General features: G+C 31.8%; 1 protein-coding gene across 1 annotated transcript in view; it reads left to right on the top strand.

Annotated features, from left to right (window-relative positions):
* LOC100313749 (tau-like protein) overlaps positions 1–14,848 on the top strand; it is a 51,505-nt gene extending 36,657 nt beyond the window's left edge. Inside the window, exons 11-18 of the mRNA XM_085495282.1 lie at positions 1,709–1,900; positions 2,860–2,955; positions 3,953–4,048; positions 7,052–7,147; positions 9,412–9,507; positions 11,934–12,029; positions 12,690–12,840; positions 13,008–14,848. Coding sequence (XP_085351408.1) covers positions 1,709–1,900; positions 2,860–2,955; positions 3,953–4,048; positions 7,052–7,147; positions 9,412–9,507; positions 11,934–12,029; positions 12,690–12,836 — 819 coding nt within the window. The 3' untranslated portion in view covers positions 12,837–12,840; positions 13,008–14,848. The remainder of the gene's footprint in view (positions 1–1,708; positions 1,901–2,859; positions 2,956–3,952; positions 4,049–7,051; positions 7,148–9,411; positions 9,508–11,933; positions 12,030–12,689; positions 12,841–13,007) is intronic.
* The last annotated feature ends 401 nt before the right edge of the window (positions 14,849–15,249 follow it).

Raw genomic sequence — 15,249 nt, forward strand, 5'->3', positions numbered from 1 at the left:
TGACAACATAGATTATACCCCGGGAGGTGGGGTTGTGCAGGTACCAACAATATTGTCAAACTTACGACTTTGCAGTGTGCTTTACTCTTGTAACTTGTTATTGAGCCCTCTATTGTTATCTACTGTTGATTACTTTGTTTCCACTTGGATTTTATTTTCACTACCCAATGAAAATAAAATCTTGTGAAAATACACTTTCCCTAGTTTTTTGCATGTAACTATTATCAGGCACTCAATATAAATTGTTTGCAGTTTGCTAAAATAATGTTTTTCTGAGTAAATATATTGTAATTAAAATAATTTGCAATAATTTATTTTATATACAAGAGAAAACAATTGGATATGTTTTACATAATGCATTGTTTAGCTTTTCAGGATGACAGTTGGAAGAAGAAGACTTGCTATGGGAACAAAGTGTCGGTTGTGGTTGTTGACTTCATTGTTAACTTTTCTTGTGGTGAAAACTTTGTACATGTATTTCAATTGAAATTATTTTACAGCAGGTTTGTTTCAAGTGTTGGTGCCTTTTTCTGCTTTTAAATTCACAGATATCCTGGGTAGAAAGAAGGGCAAAGTGTAAATTAACATGGATGAATTTGATTTCCTTGCAGGCTTTAACAAAATGCTTTAATATTTAACCAATTCTTTATTTGCAATTTTGTGCACACTCTCAAAATTTTCTGTTTCTTTTTCTGTTTTTCTTTTCTGATCCTTTCTAGATTATAAATAAAAAATTAGATTTCCACAGTACGTCGAGTAGAATAGGTTCTCTGGACAATGCGGGTTACAAACCAAAAGGCGGTGAAGTAAAGGTAGTACACAATACAGTATAATTAAATTTAATTTATATAGTTTCATAAAAGTTCTTGCAAGTTGTCAAAACTTTTTGAATAGATTGCTTATTGCCACACAAGGTCATACACAATAAAAAAATATCGATCACAAATTTTTAATATAAACTTGTTATAGTTTTATCAGAGTTAATACATGGAGAAAAAGTAAAACCATGTCAATTCATTTATGAAAAGTTAAGCCATTATTTTGAGACTCACGATAATAACAAAGTGTATAGAACTATGTTTTATGAAATAAGAATGGGGTCATTGACCTATTTGTAAATAAAGTCAGTTACAATAATTTGCCTTATGATTTTAACCAGCTTGTATATAATAATGTCATTTTTTTTTCATTTTTGCTAAAAAATTAAGATAACAGATTTGCATATCATGGTTATTGATCATTATGATGACATCATAGATAAATCATATGCTGCATCTTCCCTATAATGTAATATCATTACTGTATTTGTTCTATTAGTAGCACATAGGCTTTACATGTAAATGACAGAGTTGTGTCGAAATTAGCCGTATTTTAATGAACGAGCATACAATAAATGCAATTTTTGGTTTATGTGCGATTCTAATGGAGATGCGCTTCTAATGAAGCAAATACGGTACCAACATTTAAAGTAATATCGGTGTGCAATGTACATTCAAATTATGTATCACAGTGTATTTTCCAAGGGACTCATAATAAACATGACACGATGCAACAACAGTGGCACTTCAAACTAAAAAAAAACTCTCATTGTTAACATTTTCATTTTCATACCATAGGTAAAACCAAGATTAACCCCTACAAATTTAATAATTTTTTTTTTCTTCATAATAATGTTTTTTTTCTGTAATTTCTGATTGAACTTCTGTAGATTGAACGGCATAAAATACAGTTTCGGGAGAGTGCACAATCAAAAGTCGGCTCCAAGGCAAATATCACGCACACTCCTGGGGGAGGCACAAAAAAGATAGAAACTCGTAAATTAGATTTTAAAGAGAAAGCTCAAAGTAAAGTTGGGTCCAAGGATTATATTGACCATGTGCCTGGTGGTGGAACGGTGCAGGTAAGTTGGGAGAAGTGAAAATTTTGTATTTTTGAATTGACGTTCTTTAATGCCATAATTGTCATTTTTCCTGTATGTGAGCTGTGTCTGCATTAGTGTATTTCATGTTGAGAATATATGCATTATATTTAGTATTTATAGCACACCAGTTACATACATTTTTGTGTGTAAAAACGCTTTCTTGATGTGTCAACACTGAATATAATATATGACTATTATTCTAGAATAATGGTCGTTTTATCTCCAATGCATTAACCCTTTGAGCATCAAACTATTTTGTTTTCCATATTTTTTTCTAAATTTCTATGCGAACCTGGAAAATTATATGTATTTGGTTTGGAATTACTGGTATAAATACTTGTTTAACATAATACCTACAGCAGAGGCGACGGCATGAAATTTTGCATGGAGGGGGCTCACCATCCCTCACGGCAAAGACGCGACCTCACTAGGGGGGTCCGGGGGCATGCTCCCCCTTAAAAATTTTGAAATATAGTCCCCATGAAACACTATTACCTGCATTTTGAGGGGCAAATTTTGCTGTCACAAAGGGTTTCAGCACATTTTTTTCGAGGGGGGCGACCACCCCGTCAGCCCCCTAAGTGCCGCCGCTACTGTACAGGGAAAGTTTTGCATCAAAATTTGTCTGGGCAAAATGATGGTTTTTAAATGAAGGAGAGGCCTAGTGTAGTTATGATATTTGAAGGGGCCTAATGTAGTTATGATGTTTGAGGGGCCTAATGTAGTTATGATGTTTGAGGGGCCAAATGTAGTTATGATGTTTATCCAAGTATATGTCTATGTGTTGTGAATAATGATTTCATTTATATCTTTAAATGCACCTCAATAAATCTAAAAGTATTATCTCTATTTTATACTTATACTTCTACAAAGTCTGCACACTATTGCACTTCTGCTAATGGTAACTCTTCTATTGTGGTGATTGTTTTCTTTGGCAGATTGAGAAACATAAACTAGAGTTTAAGGAGAAAGCACAGAGCAAAGTTGGCTCAAAGGATTACATTGACCACACTCCGGGTGGTGGCAAGGTGAAGGTAGGATCACAAATAACTCCTCTTTTTTATTGTGATCCGAGCATCTCACCCTCCATTTATTCTCTAAGACAGACCTATGTCACAATAGTCCACGAACATCACCAGCAACTGCAAACAAGATCGCACAATGCTTATATCAACTTCTATCTCCCTTGCCTAGCTAATACACTTCAATTTCATAATATTTCTTGCATTTACATTTTTGTGTATTTCTATATAATTTCTTTTTTAAATTTGAACCAAATGCACACAATTTCTTATTGGTTAAAGGTCTCGATAACAATTTTGGAAAAAGTATGAAAAAAATTCCTCATTTTCATGAATTGTGACAGAAGTTGACTTTGGCATACGAAGGGCTAAGTTGAAAATAATTTTTTTTCTTCTAATTCTGTTATTGTCTGTCTTAGAGAATACTCATATTCTCATACAGTTATGTTTCTATGGATACTAATCGGTTTCTTACATTACCCAATACATTACAATACATTACAAGTGATAGTATCTGCTGTCTTGACCATATTTAGAAATAAAATGTTAGTAATAAAAGTACAATATATATAATACTAATTTAAAGTAAAATGTCATATCTGATCGAATGACAAAGATAATCGCCGTGCATATGTAAGTCACCATACAATGTCTTTATATGAAATTTGAATGAAATCACTCAAAGTATGACCAAGAAATGGCTCTGGACAGACACACAGACTGGCAGAGCCCAAATTAATAGTCCTTGTTTTGGGACTTTGTTCGAACAGGGACTAAAAATATGGTTAACCCTGTATGTTGAGCAATCCAGGATACCTGGTGCTTTGTTTTTAAATACATGATTATTATATTACCTTGAAGAAATAAAGAAATTAATCTAAACTTCTAACATCAGATGTTTTTTATTACAACTAAAAATAATTGAAGTCCCAATTAAGAAACTATCATCACATACTAGGTTTATTGTTACACTTCAATAACTTGGTTGTCATGGTGATTTCTTTGGCAGATTGAGAAACATAAACTAGAGTTTAAGGAGAAAGCACAGAGCAAAGTTGGCTCAAAGGATTACATTGACCACACTCCGGGTGGTGGCAAGGTGAAGGTAGGGTCACAAAGGAATCATCTGTTCATCGAATGCTTTCTAAAATCTTTTTACATTTTTTTTGTTAAATTTTATCATTTTTTTTTAATGTCTCTCTTTCTCAAATTTTTGGAGATTCAGATTTTCTTCTTAGAAACACATTATTCAATCTCTGCAAACCCAGTATAGTATTCCCAATTCTTCAGCCACTACAAAAATGAGCCTTTCTCATGGCAATTTTTGGTGCAAGATTTTGCAATTTTTTTTAGATTTTATCCTTAATTATGAACCAGGAGGATAGAAATACCTATCGACTACATGTCATGATCAGTTTTGAGATGCAAATATTCGAAAATTTCACAAGTCATGAAACTTTCAAAATTGTTGGAAACTTTAATGAGTTATTGAAGCAGACAAGCAGTTGTGGTATAGTCTCAGAGAATCAAAATATAGACATGTTTACATTTGGTGAAAGAAAGGTTCTATTACATCTCAGTACATGTATGTTACATTTAAGTCACCTACGGTAATCAAGTTTTTGGTTTATTAAAAACCAGAATAACTAGTTCCTAACGAGTTCATGAAATTAAATCTTCTTCAGTGGTGATCTAAATTTGCTTCTGCATGCTGGAAAATCAAACCCAACAGTACAGTCTAATGGTCAGTCCACCATTTCCGAAAAATGGTTAAATACAGATATATTTAAAAAAAAAGTACCTATGCTAAGTTTTAAATAAAAAAAATAGGCCAATGGCCTGTTGCTTAACGGCTATTGTACAAAAGATTAGTGCTGTATATGACAAATACCCCAAAAGACAGTGAGTGAGACAATAAAACATAATGCTAAAAGTGGAATTTTTTACAAAAATAACAGAAATATTCAACAAGAGTTGGCAGAGCCATCTCGATGCTGGGAAAATAAGAGTTTTAAAGGTGTGTTTTGAAGCAATGGATTGGCGAACAGACAAAAAAGCAATTTCAAAGACTTTGACTTTGTTTTAATGAAAACTTGAAGTATACATGAGGGTATGTATTATTTATTTACTTTGGAAACTCAATTTTTAATTGAAGGAATTAAACAAAATTAAATCATCATGTTAGAAATGACTACTGTTCAACTCCGGACTAGTCGTTTAATTAAAGCGTATGTTGCTATGACAATCAACCAATTCGAAAAAAAAACAGTCGACAATGACTAAATGCATGGTCACAGCCAAATTGCTGTTTAATTGAAATAAAAAAAATCAAAGAAAACAGAGAACTAAGACAGAAAGGGAAACACGAGCGAAATAGTCGAACAGGCAACACAAAGCCTAAACTATCAGAAATTCGTAACACATAATTCGAGTGATGGTATAACAAAATAACTCATCATTTGTAAATTCAATTCATCGAAAAAGTATAAAGAACATTTTTATAAACAATTTTTATTATATAAATACACTTTGAAAAGAAACAAGATTTATAAACATAAATCTATTTAAATACATTCTCACTACAAATTACACAATACTTATTTTCTAATGGAGTTTCTTCACAGCACAAACTATTGGAATCATGCATGCGTGTGAGTACTTCGGTGACACATTTTATAGCTACGCCCAAAATAGTCCATCATTTATTACGTAACTGTGACCACATGACATCATTCTATCAACATCCACACATTTTCATAAAATCTCCATGCACTTTTTGACCATTCATAAGTAAAATACCCTACAATTTATTCCAGAAAAACAGTTTTCTTGGTACATTCCTACATTCTTGCATACTAATGAGGGATTCAGACACATTCCAAGCTGAACAATTTTCTTGGACTAACAACAAAGCCGGTCAATCCTTTCCCAGCAATAAAATTGGAATCAAAGAGAGCTTAAAAAGAACTCCAGCATGTTGAGAAAATAACATAACATGATATTTGCAATTATCTGAATTCGTAATACATGTATATACCAAGTTTTGTTGAAATATGTTGAATGGTTCTTGAAATAGCACCCAAATAACTTGAATTTCACTAGCTGATATGCAAATTAGATAATTTGCATAAATTTCCACCAAAAACTAAATATATCTGGAAACTGCCCCAACACATCTATGCACCAAGTTTTATTAAAACATATTAAATGGTTCTCAAGATATCACCAAAATAGCCTAAATATTGGTATGTAAATTAGGCAATTTGCATATTTTCCCACCAAAATCAATCATGTCTATACACATTTAAATATGTTGAGTGGTTATGTTTTCATTACAATCACAATAGACAATCAACAAAGTTGTCAATGGAATAATAAACACATGTATGCCTAACACCAAAGCATTGGAAATAGTGGTTAGTTGAAATTCCATTTTTAACCAAGAATGACAAAAATATTCGCTAAAAATAGAAAATTACAGATATGGCCATGGGATGAACAAATCTAGTAGATGTCAAACATACACACCAAGTATCAAAGCATTCAGGCTACCGGTTTTGAAGAAGAAGTCGAAAATAGAATTTTTGACCAAAAATTACCATTTTAAAATATTCGCCAAAATTAGGAAATTAAAAATGTCCTTACCATATTAACAAAACTGATAGAGAACAACCCAAGCCACATGTACTATCAATATCAGCACTGTAGACCACTTAGTGTCATAGTAGCATAGAAGAAATTTTAGAGTTTTGGGGGCTAATTTGCATAATTTTTGACAGATCGACTTCTCATGAACAAATTACCATCTACACTCATCAAGGCATTCACACATCAAAAATCGAGTCAAACGGTTCGGCAGTTTTTGAGAAGAAGTCGTGCACAGACAGACAGACAGATAGACGGACGACAGACGACAGACGCAGGACTGGTCACCTGTCAGCTATCTTAAAATCTACATAATATTATTTATGTAATAATAATTGTATTAACTTGAACAAACTAAGAAAATATTGTAAACTTCTAATACTGGATTGACGCTCCAATTACAAAATTATCATTACAATATTACAGTTCAATAACTGGGTTGTCATGGTGATTTTTTTGGCAGATTAAGCAACATAAACTAGAGTTTAAGGAGAAAGCACAGAGCAAAGTTGGCTCAAAGGATTACATTGACCACACTCCGGGTGGTGGCAAGGTGAAGGTAGGGTCACAAAGGAATCAACTATTCATCGGAATGCATTCTAAAAAATTTTTAAAGTTTATTTTTTATTAAATTTTATTAATTTTTTTTATTAATTTTTGCCTCTTTTTCTCAAATTGTTTATCATAAATTACATCATGGAGATTCAGATTTCCTTGCTTAGAAACACATTATTCAAGCTCTGCAAACTCATCAGTAGCCACTACAAATATTAGCCTTTTTTTTCCCTAAAAATTGTGGTTCAATGTTTTGCACATTTTTTAGTTAATTTTGAACCAGAATCATATAATTTCCTATTGACTACAGGCTTTGATAAATAATATTTGAAAAAATATCAAAGGGTCAATCTTTTGTGTGGTATTGGAAAATTTTGCATGTCTAGTTGTTTAAGCAGACATCTCATAGAAAGCTTCTATCATATTCCTGTACATGTATGTTACATTCAAGTCAATGTCATGCAGCACATGTTTAAACTTCATGTAAACAAACAAACTAGTTGTGCTTGTCACTATAAGTCACATATTGAACAGGATGCAATGCCATGACCGCCAACCTTTAAAATTCAAGCTAAAGAGCTCATGAAATCAAATCTTCTTCAACAATGAGCTAAAATGTTTTCTGTGCAAAAAACCAAACCCAACAGTATATTCATCTGTTGAGTGTTCTTCTATCTCTTCTCAAATTGTCCAACTTAATACATTAACACATGCATAATAATTAATATTTCATTTATATTTACTAGATCATCAGTGTGTTCACTAGATCATAAGTGTGTTTACTAGATCATAAGTGTGTTTACTAGATCATAAGTGTGTTTACTAGATCATCAGTGTGTTTACTAGATCATCAGTGTGTTTACTAGGTCATCGGCATGTTTACTACATCATAAATGGTTTTACTAGGTCATCTGCGTGTTTACTAGGTCATCTGCGTGTTTACTAAGTCATCGGAGTGTTTACTAAGTCATCAGTATGTTTACTATATCATCGGTGTGTATACTAGATCATCATGGTGTTTACTAGGTCATCGGTGTATTTACTAGGTCATCAGTGTGTTTACTAGGTCATCAGTTGGTTTGCTAGATCATCGGTATGTTTACTAGATCATAAGTGTGTTTACTAGGTCATTGGTGTGTTTACTAAATCATTGGTGTGTTTACTATGTCATTGGTGTGTTTACTATGTCATCAGTGTTTACTAGATCATCGGTGTGTTTACTATGTCATCGATATGTTTACTAGGTCATCAGTGTGTTTACTAGATCATCGATATGTTTACTATGTCATCAGTGTGTTTACTAGGTCATCAGTATGTTTACTAGATCATCTGTGTGTTTACAATGTCATCGATATGCTTACTAGGTCATCAGTGTCATCTAGTAGATCATCGGTGTGTTTACTATGCCATCAGTGTGTTTACTATGTCATTGGTGTGTTTACTAAATCATTGGTGTGTTTACTATGTCATTGGTGTGTTTACTATGTCATCAGTGTTTACTAGATCATCAGTGTGTTTACTATGTCATCGATATGTTTACTAGGTCATCAGTGTGTTTACTAGATCATCGATATGTTTACTATGTCATCAGTGTGTTTACTATATCATCAGTGTGTTTACAATGTCATCGATATGTTTACTAGGTCATCAGTGTGTTTACTAGGTCGTCAGTATGTTTACTAGGTTATCGGTGTGTTTACTAGGTCATCAGTATGTTTACTATGTCATCAGTGTGTTTACTAGGTCATCAATATGTTTACTAGGTCAACAGTGTGTTCACTAGGTCATCGGTGTGTTTACTAGGTCATCAGTGTGTTTACTAGATCATCGGTGTGTTTACTAGATCATCGGTGTGTTTACTAGATCATCGGTGTTTACTAGGTCATCGGTGTGTTTACTAGATCATCGGTGTGTTTACTAGGTCATCAATGGTTTTACTAGGTCATCGGTGTGTTTACTAGGTCATCAGTATGTTTACTAGGTCATCAGTATGTTTACTCGATCATCGGTGTGTTGTATATTTTACATGTACTGTTGCATAGAACCCATATCAAACCCATCACTGTTCAATTTAATGCTTAAACCATACAGTCATTTCAATGTTTGTTATTTATTTCCTCCATGACAACAAGAAGAATTGTTCCAGTCACTATGTCATATACATACATTAACATCCTCCCAGCCAATCATATCCAATCAGATATTCTCCTAAATCTGGTGTAATCTGCTGGTCACATGACTCTTAAGCAATTTTTGTTGTCTTTTTAGATTGAAGAGCATAAAGTTGACTTTAAAGAGAAAGCTCAGAGTAAAGTGGGATCTAAAGACTACATGGATCACGTACCTGGGGGTGGAAATATACAGGTATATTTATCTCTTTATTTCGGTTGTTTTGTGGAGTCATTAATCTGGTATTTGATGAACACTTCGTTCTTTTCATGTTATTATCATATTGCCCAAATATCTGACTACTGGCAATCTGAGTTTTTGTCATTTTTTCTTTACATTATGGTAAATACTGTATTTGCTCTATTAGAAACACATCTCCAATAGAAGTACAAATACTGTATTTGCTCTATTAGAAACACAACTCCAATAGAAGTACAAATACTGTATTTGCTCTATTAGAAACACAACTCCAATAGAAGTACAAATACTGTATTTGCTCTATTAGAAACACAACTCCAATAGAAGTACAAATACTGTATTTGCTCTATTAGAAACACAACTCCAATAGAAGTACAAATACTGTATTTGCTCTATTAGAAACACAACTCCAATAGAAGTACAAATACTGTATTTGCTCTATTAGAAACACAACTCCAATAGAAGTACAAATACTGTATTTGCTCTATTAGAAACACAACTCCAATAGAAGTACAAATACTGTATTTGCTCTATTAGAAACACAACTCCAATAGAAGTACAAATAAACCCAAAATTACATTTATTACATACTAGATCATTAAAATATGACATATTTTGACAATAGTCATTCCTCTGTCATTTTAATATGTAAACACATGTGACACAAATTGGCCTGAAATTGACCCAAAATTAAAGCATGATTTATATTAAAAGACAATTTTTACAATAACAATACAAAAAACCACATGTCTGCATTCATTTTGGAAAATAAATGGATCAGAATTATTTGTCTGTGCCCTTATTTGAAGGCATTAAACAACTATGCAAGAAAGCTTTTTTTAGTACATTGATTAAAATTAAAAAAAAAATTGTGAACTCAACATTAAGGGAACCATTTATACAAAGGTTCCTTATTTTGAGTAACGTGCACCACATATCGCAAGAAAATAGCAGATTTGAGAAATGTTCTTCTTCTTTAATAATATGTATTTAAATTTAACTGATTGAAATTTGATTTGCCAATCTGTGTGTTCACTTTTACATTGTATCTGTGTAAACTTCCATGTATTTGTATTATGGAGTTTTAATGTACGGACAATTCCTTTATATCCACCAGCATAAGGAGTGTTAATTTATCAATCGGGTTCAAACCTTATTCTGAATCTCGCTGTGGTAGATCATCTTTTCCACTTTTTGCTCTGTTTCGAGATCATAATTTGCAATTTTTTTGTGAATTAAAACAAAGTGGTACAAATTTTGTAGATCTATTCCAAAATATATTACTCTAAGCGAGCGAGTCACATTGGATCTTTGGATAATGTAAGAACTAGTAGTGTAAAGGTAAGGGGTGTCGACCTGATTTTCCTAGAAATGTATACAGTATTTACTCTATTAGAAGCACATCAATTTATGTATATGACAGAGATTAATCTATGGTCAAAGTACAGCATATTTTAATAATCCAGTATACGATGAATATAATTTTTGTGCGCTGCTAATAGAGAAAATATGGTGTATATATAATCTTTATCCTGAAGTGGTTTTGGTAAAGGGTATTTATCTGATTTTGAGTGTTTTAGGGGTTTAACAATTCTAATCTTTTTTTTAATGTTGTATATGCGACAGTGTGTGGGTATACGTAAAACATCTGGAATGTCTTGGTTGTGTTTTCTATTAGGAAAATGTTATAATTGTTATTCTTACTTCTTTGTGCTGTGTTCTAGATTTCTTTTCAATCTTGGTGTTTTGTAATAATTTATTCTTTGTCATAACTTAATTGCAATGTATAGACTAACCGTTTATATTTTGTTTTCTTCATTCTTGTAATTGTGTTTTCATTGTGTGACAATAACAATAAAAAAAAACCTTTCTTTCAACTAAATTTTCTAAAATCTCCCACCCAATTTTCGCCTCTGTAATTGCAATTAACAGTTCAATTAACATACTTCAAAATTGTAACTTGTATTTTATTGGTGAAACTTATTTTGTGATTTCCACAAAAATTAAATATTTCATTATAGCTCACTATTCTTAAAACCTCCAAAGTAAGCCCCACTAGACCACCTTTTATTAAAAAATATTTCTGATAAAAATCATACATGTACAATCAATAGTTTTTAGCAGTTTCAACCTTTTTACCACCAGTTCCCTCTTTTCATCACAAATTCACAAAATAGTTCCGTTTATAGTCTGCACTTTCTTTCAAAAGATTGGGACATAATAGTCAAATTTTTTGAGTAAAACTGAAAATTTTGTCTGTTGGCTCCAAAATTAGGGTTCATTTCCAGAAATATTAAAAAAATATAAGAAAAAAGGGCAGAATAATTTTGGCAAGAAAGTCTGGTGATGAATAGCTTAATACATGTCACAGTTCAAGTACAATTTAAAGTACATCCAATTTAAACATTTTTATTTTTTCATAGATAACTGACGAGAAACTTGATTTTAAAGATAAGGCGGCAGCTAAAGTCGGCTCCTTGGAAAATGCGGACTACCAGCCTGGTGGTGGTGAAGTCCAGGTAAGGTGATGTCAAAACTTTCTAATAATTTTTATTGTTATGAGTAAATGTTATTGTTATGAACCAGTAATTTTCATTGTTATAAATTGTGTTTTCATTGTTTTAAAGTGATTCCATTGTTATGCCCAACAGTAATTTCTATTGTTAGTGGTGATCTCTATTGTTCTGCTTAATCAGTAATTCCTATTGTTAGTGGTGATTTCCATTGTTATGCATAATCAGTAATTTCTATTGTTAGTGGTGATTCCATTGTTATGCATAATCAGTAATTTCTATTGTTAGTGGTGATTTCTATTGTTATGCATAATCAGTAATTCCTATTGTTAGTGGTGATTTCCATTGTTATGCATAATCAGTAATTCCTATTGTTAGTGGTGATTTCTATTGTTATGCATAATCAGTAATTCCTATTGTTAGTGGTGATTTCTATTGTTATGCATAACCAGTAATTCCTATTGTTAGTGGTGATTTCTATTGTTATGCATAATCAGTAATTCCTATTGTTAGTGGTGATTTCTATTGTTATGCATCATTAATTTCTTTGCTGTTTAGTTACAAGTAATTTGCATGTAATAATTACAGACAAATGCATTTTTTAAAACTTCTAAAGTATTTTATTTCAGATAAACGCATGCTATGTTTATTATTATTTTACTACAGATTGAAAATAAAAAACTTGATTTTAATGAGAATGCCACATCTAAAATTGGATCACTAGATGCTCCGAAGAGTACCAAACAAACCGATTCATTCGCCGTAGAGGGCAGTGTTGCAAACACAACAACACAATCAGTTGATGTGATGTAGAGAGGTCAGAACTAAGATTCTAGATAATCATCAATACACTGTAATTTACAACAAGCCAATTTTCTGTTTTGAAAAACAAATTCTCAACTAAAATAATCTTTGTTATAGTGCTGGAATTGATTCACATGTTTTTGAGTTAAATATTAAACAAAATCCACTTTTCTTCCACAGATTTGAAGATCCACTACAGAATCGTTTTATCACTGTTTTTGTCACATGATTGTGTTGCTATACGACACTCATCAATGTCACATTGTTATTACCATGGAAATAAGAAGAGCGTAGTAATGTATGCAAATGTAGTTGTCTGTGCAATTGTTCCTCACTCATAGGAAATATGATTTGCATATTTAATGGCAAATAATCACTTTGCGGACATTTAGTTGACTTTCATTCATTTTAATAGCAATCACAAATCTGATGTAAGAAGGCAATTTTTTGGTATAGTAACAAAAATTGTGATGCATTTTACTATTTTTTTTTAAAGAATACTATGTTTTTAGTATGTGTAGATGCACCAAAATGTACATTTAAAAAAATAGTAAATGGGTTAGGGTGCAGCACACATTATTTTTTTGGAGGGGGGGGGTCTGCTAGAAAAGAAGAAGAAGAAGACAACATCACATCATTTCAAGACTAATTATCAATCTTTTTTTTTTGCCCAATCACTAATTTAGACAGATTTAGATGTTAATAAATTTAAAAGTCATTAATCTTTTGGACCCTAAAATATTTTCCACGAACATTTTTTTTGCACATTTTTTATGTATTTAATTATTTCATTGTTTATTTTAGATCAAATGGACATAATGTTTCAAGAACATTTCGATTAAATTTTTTTTTGAACGGTGATAAAATTTGAATTTAGGGTTCAAAGGTTAATAATCATATTTTGTTTTAGATTCTTAATTGCATCGTTAATTATCATAGATATAGTTAATAACTAGGATGAAATCCTTTTTAGTATTTCTTTATTGATGATTAGAGAAAAAAGCAACTACAATGATAGACCTTAGAGAACAGGTTGTCCAGGGTCTATGGTACGTACAATTAACAGTTTTGAAATTTAAAATCACTTCTTAATATTCAGTATTTGTTGAAATGTATGTATAATCAAATGTGGACAGTTTTCAGACATTTAAATATTTTATTGTACGATTATTTGGTCTTCATTTGATGACAAATTCAACATTTGTCTTGAATAACTGTACTGTAGCCGATGAATAGCGCCCTCATAAGTTCTCATTTGAAAATGTACAAATACTCATTTCAGCTGACCAAGTTATGCTATTGCAGCCAATCAAATATCACCAAGGTGATTGCAATCATAGCTAAAATAATTTAATTGCTTGCAAAACTTGAACTTGAGCAATGCGCAACGGATCAATTGACACACTGACACTAATTTTACTCTATACGTTATTCACAGCATTCAAGCCAATGCAAAACTAGAAAGATTGTGTCTTGATTGGCTACCAAATCTAACACCTAACAGTTGGACCAATCAGAGAGCAGTTTGTTTGTCACTATGTGTTTTTCAAATTCTGCTTTGTGAATATGCTTTGACTGAATTGCAGTATTCTAAGCATAGACAGCAATTTCGCATTTGTAAAAGAGAACACAAGAAATTAAACGCATAACTACCGGTATTGTAGGCTTTTTAACTGATTAAAAATATTCTGATGTTCATATTTCACATTATAAAGTAAAAATCAACACTATAGTGCAAGTACATATCTCAAATTTGGTTAATTGTACATAGTTTTGAATTTTACCAGTACATTTAAATTAAATAATGTTTTATTATTCAAGTTATACAGTCCTTAAAAGGTTGTTCATTACTGACTAATATGTAAAATAATTTAAGTGATTGTCATAAATGGTTCTATTCAACGTATATAATGTGTGAAAATTGTTTGTCCACTTGAACCCTTTGAGTGCTAGTCAATTTGGTTGCCTTCCTTAAAATAAAATGAGAAATTATCTCCATTTAGATCAAAATTGAAGAGAAATTATTAAAAAAAAAACAAACATGCAAAATGTGTCCCCAAAATATTGTAGAAAAAAATGACATTCAAAGGGTTGAAGTAGTTTAGATTCTATGCACGTTTCAAAGCCTACAAGACCTCTCCTATAATACCTAGACACAATTAACACATTTACAGACAGATGTTGACAGCAAGTCTGATTGGTAGATTAAAAAATGGCATCAACATAACCAGGTATTGAGGACGGCAGTTTGTTGCGACATTAAAATAGAATATTGTTAAAACTTTTTTTTTTTTCATACCATCGCTCCATAACATATTTTCTAGGGTTGTCAAGGTGACGGGTCAATAGAATAGTCAATTAATTAGTTTGGCTTCGGAATAAAATTATTCAGCATACAAATCAATGATTTTGTTCAGGGTTG

This window comes from Saccoglossus kowalevskii, chromosome 21 (assembly GCF_978046115.1).
Source record: "Saccoglossus kowalevskii chromosome 21, keSacKowa6.1, whole genome shotgun sequence".
Lineage (NCBI taxonomy): Eukaryota > Metazoa > Hemichordata > Enteropneusta > Harrimaniidae > Saccoglossus > Saccoglossus kowalevskii.